Source organism: Rhinopithecus bieti, unplaced genomic scaffold (assembly GCF_001698545.2).
Source record: "Rhinopithecus bieti isolate Rb0 unplaced genomic scaffold, ASM169854v2 scaffold_2574, whole genome shotgun sequence".
Classification (NCBI taxonomy): Eukaryota; Metazoa; Chordata; class Mammalia; order Primates; family Cercopithecidae; genus Rhinopithecus; species Rhinopithecus bieti.
Window position 1 is genome coordinate 7,074,910 of NW_016804493.1, and position 6,896 is coordinate 7,081,805.

Genomic DNA, 6,896 nt, shown 5'->3' on the forward strand with positions numbered 1-6,896 from the left:
TTATTATTATTTTGAGATGGAGTCTCGCTCTGTCGCCCAGGCTGGAGTGCAGTGGCCAGATCTCAGCTCACTACAAGCTCCGCCTCCTGGGTTTACACCATTCTCCTGCCTCAGCCTCCTGAGTAGCTGGGACTACAGGCGCCCGCCACCTCGCCCAGATAGTTTTTTTTCAGTAGAGACGGGGTTTCACCGCGTTAGCCAGGATGGTCAGAAAGCATTATTCTTAATATGTTGTAAGATTACCTAGTCCAGAGGTTCTTCACTGCAGACCCACAGATGGACTACATACGATGAGGAAATGCCCTAAAACTGCTGAACCTCAAACATGCAGAGAAACTACTGTCCTAGACTATGTGAAAAGGGATGAACAGTTTACTTAGACACACCTAGACTGATAGTATTCTTTCTCCTATCAGCAAAAAGGAGACAAACAGCCCATAAAATGGCATTTGTGTTCCTCAAGATTGGATGACATTTTGAATGAGTTAAAGTCAATCTATTTTATATGAAATGTTGGGCTTGGTTTTAACATTAATTTGGGTTACCTGGGACTCATGTGATGGTTAATCAAGTTCATTGTACGAGTGTGGGTAAGGGAACCCCGAAGGAGAATGTTGGGAGAGGAGTAATCTGAGATTGAAGGAAACATGGTAATCAAGAGTCTGAAAAAGAATCATCACCAGAGAGAGGAAGCGTGTGAGAACAGACTACCAGGTTCTCAATTGTCTTGATGATTCTTTTGCAGATTCTTAGAATAAGAGGCTGAAGTGCTGTGCCAGCTTCACCGTTTTCCATGTTACTTGCTCTCTGCAAACCACCTGCTCTGAAACTCCTGCCTCTGCCTTCAATTTCACTGTCTGCTCTTGGTGGCCCCCATCAGACTATTTGACTGTCTACTTTCTCTTTCTTCTCTCACTGAAATTAAGTATCCCTTAATGGTTAAGATTCAGCCTTCCTTTTTTCTTCCTGGGGGTCATTTCAACCCAGCTATGTTAGAGCACCCTTTCAGACCTGCCTTTTATCTCAGACTCTCCACCCACCTTCTCAATGGCCTGCTCTAGTTATCCACTTGCCTAAAGGAACCTCACACTCTGTGCTCAGCTCTGAATTCCTATGAATTCAAAAAGCTCCTCCCATGCCATGACTTCCCAGTGTTATATGACTCAACTCTCCCCATTTATGGCCAACTTTTGGGAAAATCTGGCCCATTTTACCTTCACATTCTCCATCCCATTCCCAATAGCACTTAATACTTTTCTTTTTTGCTTTTTACATCTGTCTCCATAACTTGTATCTTCCAGAACTTCTTAAACAAAGTTCGGTACATGGCAAGTTGCTCAAACACTGCTCCTGAATAAATCCATCCCAACCAAGGAGGACAACTAAGGTAGGCAATGTTGAAACTCAGAAAGGAGCAATGGATTCAAGGATTGCAGATGAGACATACTGAGTGATTACATGTTGGTAAGAGTTAAGATTGGTGAAAAAGGTTTCATATTTTACCTATTAGGTAAAATCATCTATTTTATTTAAATCCTGACCAGCATGGTTCATTTTAAAATATAGTGCTCCGTAAAACTCTACATTTGTTGGTTCTAAATCTGCCTCACCTACCTTTACAGATGTTTTTGGTCCTCTCTGCCAGGGGATCATCCTGTGCTTCCAGGCCCCAAGCCATATCCCCTCCCTCCAGAAGTGAGATCAGTGCAGGTTTGGGAACTGGGTACCCTGAAAACAGGAAGAAAATGGTACTTTTCAGCCCTGTATCTGCTGTGTCAAAAGAAGGAAAATCCCAGGAGTCTCAGTAAGAATAAGACTTATAGAAGAAGGTTCTCGACTGGAGAAGGGCAAAGAGATTCTGATCAAGAGGAAACTGATCATTTGTTACTTCTTCCTAAAAAAAACACTCAAGGATAAGTAAGTCAGTGAGATCCACAAGGTATAAGCAAACACAGGAAGGGGACACGCCCTTCCCCAGACAACAACTACTACCTTGGAAGGCCCTTGGAAGATGGGACATACTCTTACCAGGGGACAGTAATTCCCTTCATTGGGAGACCAAAGTGACCCAAGACCTCTCCCTACCCAGCAATCTTTGAAGTTGGTCACTGAGCCTCAGCTCTGCAGTCACTCAGTTGAAGACACAAGAGACAACCTCTCCTCTCCACTCCACACCCCTCCCCCCAGGCTGTAAAAGAAGGAAGGAAACTGGGAAAGTACAGATCTGAGTCCTAGGAGGAAAATGGCCTTACCCAAAGCAGTCAGGTTCCCAAAATTCTCCAACATCACACTTCTGTACAGGGCCCTCTGGGCAGGGGAAAGGCCAGTCCATTCTGTCTTGGTGAAGTGCACAGCCACATCCTCGAAGGTCACCATCTCCTAAAACAACAGGTTCCTGCTGCCACAGAGCCAATCCTCTGGCTCCGGGCCAGAGTGTGGGGCAGAGGGGACAGGTAGGGGCTTGAGGGAAAGTCCTGTGAGGGATGGGTAATGAGAAAAGGTGAAAGAACTGGATATTAGACCATTATATGACTATTTTTACAACGAAAAATCTGGAACTTCTCTCACTACCAGAAAAGCTTCCATTAGGATATAAAATTTACTGTCATAAAATGTTATTTAACTTTTGTTAAACCCTAGGAAAAAAGTCTCTTATTAGTTAACCTTTCTAGGGCAAAAATCTCTTTGATTTAGTAAATATTTTCAGTCTTTTAGTGTTGTACCTAAAAGCGGACAATTTGCTTCAAATGGTATCTCAGGACCCACCTGTTCCTATTAGGTACTCCCTATTCCCAGCCAATCTATCTGTTCCCCACATTTGTTCACCCTGCCCCAAACCTTATGCCCATGAAACAAGCACAGAGTCATGGTTTGCACTGATGGGCCTATCTCATCCAACTCCCATTTGATTCTTGTATAAAGGGCTGCGCTGCCTGTGCTCAAGAGCATCCTGTAGAGGGAGCTCAGACTCTCCTGGCACAATCCACTCTGCTCCTCCGTGGCTTTTCCTAGAAAATGCTTCTAGAATTAAACTGCTGCTGGATAGCTCTTTTAGCGCCTTATCTTTATAGCTCCAAGACAATCTGTAACAGCTTCTGCCAACCAAGCCTCATGCTTCTTGGGTTTTTTTTTTTTTCCTTTTGGTTTCGGTTCTCTTTTTTGTTGTTGTTCTTCTTTTTTGAACAGAAAAAATAGGGTTTTTGACAGTGTCTCGCTCTGTCACCCAGGTTGGAGTGCAGTGGCACAATCTCAGCTCACTGCAGCCTCGACCTCCCAGCTCAGGTGATCCTCCCGCCTCAGCCTCCTGAGTAGCTGGGACTATAGGTGCACACCACCATGCCTGGCTAATCTTTGTATTTTCTGTAGAGACAGGGTTTTGCCACATTCCCCAGGTTGGTCTCGAACTCCTGGGCTCAGGGGTTTTCCTACTGTTTTGGCCCTAAGACTTGCCAGAATCACCTTTATCCAACTTCCACCACCCCTCATTTCCTTCAAATCAGACCTCCATAAAGCTGACCTGAGGAATCCACAGCTCACCTGGTGTCGAGCTTTCAGAGGCATGGCTGCCATGACCTGGGCTCCCTCTAGCAGGCAAAGGCTGAAGGAAGAAACAGAGAGAACCAACAGTGAGCTCAGCCCAGTAAAATGCCCTCTTTAAAGCAATAAATTTGCCAATAACAAGCAGCAATCACTTACTAAATGCTCACAGGGTAAGTGGTGTATAAATATGTACTTTTTAATCCACATCATACCATGAGGTTTGCAATTTTGAGGAAACCGATTTTGAAAGAACAAGTAACTTGTCCTAGGACACCAGGGCATGTCCTCACCAACACCAAGCTAAATGAAGAGCAAAACAAGCAAAAGACACCAATAAACTCAGAGCAAAACCTAACAAGAAGAATCTCAGACCTCTATTTTTAAAAATAAATTTAACTGAGAACATAAAAGGTTAAAACAGCAAGTATCATGTTTTGGATGAAAATACATATTCTCTTATTTAGTCCTCACAACAATCTTTTGAACCTTTAATTTTTCCCAAATGAGAAGACAAGGCTAACAGAATAATTTCTTCTACCAAGATCATGCAGCTGGTGAATGGATGAACTTGGATCCCACACTAGATCTACCAGGCTTCAAAGGTCATGTTTTTGTTTGTTTCTTTGTTTGTTTTTTGAGACAAGAGTCTTGCTGTCACCTGGGCTGGAGTGCAACGGCGCGATCTCAGCTCACTGTAACCACTGCCTCCCAGGTTCAAGCAATTCTCCCGCTTCAGCCTCCCAAGTAGCTGGGATTACAAGCATGTGCTGCCACACCTGGCTCATTTTTGTAATTTTAGTAGAGACGGGATTTCATCATGTTGCCCAGGCTAGTCCTCAAACTACTGGCCTCAAGCGATCTGCCCACTTCGGCCTCCCAAAGTGATGGAATTACAGGCATGAGGCACCGCACCCCGTCAAGTCATGCCTTTAATAACTATACTAAATTCTATCCAATAGTAATCCTAACAGGAATGCTTTTAGAACCTGGCAAAATGATTTTAAGGTTAATATAAAATAATAGACAAGAATGGCCAAGAAAATTCAGGAAAAAAATCTCAGAGTAAGTCTTCCTTTACTTGGACCCGGAGCAGGCATCTTTTTTGTTCATTGCCCCATTCAAGGGCTGTGAAAACCAGAAACTGATTACCAAAGGACCCTGAAGGGCCACCTCAACACACTAAAACATCTGGGTTATTGTTTTAACTATATCATCTCTTACAGACACTTTGTATTCTAAACAGCAATATTCTATAAAAAGTCATTATCTTCCCTACAGGGACTCAAGGCATGATGCTGTTTTCTGTGAGTCTCATCTTGCGCCACCCTCCTCTTTTCCCTTAGTTTAGTTACAATGGCCTTCTTTCAGTTTCCTCTATGCTAACTCAAGACCTTCATACCTGCTGTTTCTTCTGTATGAACTACTCTTCTCCAACCTCAGAACCATTGTAACTGAGATTCTCCGCCTGCCATTCTCTCCAGTAATCTAGCCACCCTTCATCCTCACATCATGATCTCTCTACAGACCAGGTCAGGTGCCCTTGTTAAACGCTCCACTCGTGCCGTATTCCTTTTCCTATATACCACTTAACCCAGTTTGAAATTATATATTGATTTGTGCTTTCTTCATTTCACAAATATTTATCTCATACATATTTCATACAAGGCCACGTGTGACACACAAGAGATGAAGTAGAGAGAAGGGGCACAACCCCGTCCCGCACAGAGCTTAGTCTAAAGGAAATTAATCAAGATTCTCTCAAATAACTTTTAAGTTCACAACTTATCACTGCCAGGGGAAACTAACCTGGATGGGAAAGCTTAAGAATATAAATTAACTAAGGTATGAAGGAAATCTTTACAAAATAACAGCATACGCAAAAGTCATGTTCTAGAAGTCAAGGATTAAGAAGACTGTAGTAGCAGTCAAGGGAGAGTGTGCTGCTAGATGTTGCTGAAGAAGTCACAAGGGACAAAGCCACGCTTTGCGCAGGTCAAGAACTTGGTCTTCGATCTACATGCACTAAGTCCCGGGCAGGTGGAGTGAAATGACCAGATTTGATTAATACATGACTTTTCCATTGGGCGGAAAGCTTCCTGGGGGCGGGGCCCACGCCCCGCCTCATTCACCGCTGCATCCCGGGAATCTAGAGCAGCAACTGGCACATTGCTCCTCAGCAAGCAGCTGTGGCCCAATGAGCAGATGGGGTTTGGGTGGCGTCGAGAACACAGGCGTCCCTTCAATCCAGCCGCCCATATCCACAACCTACATTTCCCAAGGCGCCGACGCGGGCGAGGGGTACCGAAGGCATCAGATGGAGACCGGGACGGGCCGCGAGCAGCCTCCTCTGCCGGGACCTGGAGGGGCCGCCCTGTCTCCCTCTACTGAGGTATCAGGGACGAAGCCGCCTGCTTTCTCTACAGGTGAAGTGCCTGAGCCTAGCAAGGACTCCTGGGCGACAAACCCCAACACTCACCTCAGGAAAAACAGAAAGCGGTCCGTGAACGGAAGTGCGTCACTACGTTGGCCTTGCACCCAGCCTCACACGCGTCCTCTCTAGGATGCTGCAGCGCTCTTCTCAGTGGTTGTGTGCTTTTACGCCCAGGAGGAGTTTCACCCCCGGGGATCCTCGGAGACCTTGAATAGGAAAGAAAGTGTATCATTGTTTTCGCTAATCTCTAACCGAAATTTAGCATTTTCTTCTGTTATATGTTGGCAACAAACTACAGTAGTATCGGCCGCACATGTGACTGTCACCGATAGAAATCACATTTTCATATCACATTACAGTTGATGCAGATCTCAGAATATGGCTATTCTCGTCACTAATTTGAAATTATTCTTGTTGTTAGAGGCCCACCTTTAAGTCTTGTCATTTCATTTCATCACGTTGGTAAAGATGCACTTACATTTCTGTATCACAAATTCTAAAAAACTGTTTAATTGTATTTTCATTGGTTTTGAAGGTGCCATCAGATTGCCAAAGGGAAGTTGGACAAAAAAGCTGTCCTCCTTAGAGGTAAAGACCCAGACACGTTAAGAAAGACCAGGTCAGCGGACCGGGGGCAGTGGCTCAGCCTGTAGTCCGAGCACTTTGGGAGGCCAAGACCAGCAGATCACCTGAGATCAGGAGTTCGAGACTAGCCTGGTCAACGTGGTGAAATCCCGTCTCTACTAAAAATACAAAAATTAGCCGGGCGTAATGGCGGGCGCCTGTAATCCCAGCTACTCGGGAGGCTGAGGCAGGAGAATTGCTTGAACCTGGGAGGCGGAGGTTGCAGTGAGCTGAGATCGCGCCATTGCACTCCAGCCTGGGCGATAAGAGCGAAACTGAAACTCCATCTCCAAAAAAAAAA

General features: G+C 44.9%; 2 protein-coding genes across 14 annotated transcripts in view; both read right to left on the minus strand.

The window, feature by feature from the left end:
* ZNF23 (zinc finger protein 23) overlaps positions 1 to 1,701 on the minus strand; it is a 38,465-nt gene extending 36,764 nt beyond the window's left edge. For all 11 annotated transcript variants that reach the window (XM_017868772.1, XM_017868781.1, XM_017868776.1 and 8 more), the window contains exon 1: positions 1,615 to 1,701. The gene's annotated coding sequence lies outside the window, so the exon portion shown is untranslated. The remainder of the gene's footprint in view (positions 1 to 1,614) is intronic.
* Positions 1 to 6,896, minus strand: part of ZNF19 (zinc finger protein 19) — a 76,772-nt gene that overhangs the window by 2,351 nt on the left and 67,525 nt on the right. The window contains exons 5-9 of one of the 3 annotated variants that reach the window (XM_017868783.1): positions 5,810 to 6,177; positions 3,697 to 3,840; positions 3,538 to 3,598; positions 2,253 to 2,379; positions 1,615 to 1,728 (exon numbers count right to left, since the gene is read on the minus strand). In XM_017868783.1, coding sequence (XP_017724272.1) covers positions 1,615 to 1,728; positions 2,253 to 2,379; positions 3,538 to 3,570 — 274 coding nt within the window. In that variant the 5' untranslated portion in view covers positions 3,571 to 3,598; positions 3,697 to 3,840; positions 5,810 to 6,177. Of the gene's footprint in view, positions 1 to 1,614; positions 1,729 to 2,252; positions 2,380 to 3,537; positions 3,599 to 3,696; positions 3,841 to 5,346; positions 5,401 to 5,809; positions 6,178 to 6,896 lie in introns of those variants that run through there. The other 2 variants (XM_017868782.1, XM_017868784.1) reach the window with 2 other exon arrangements.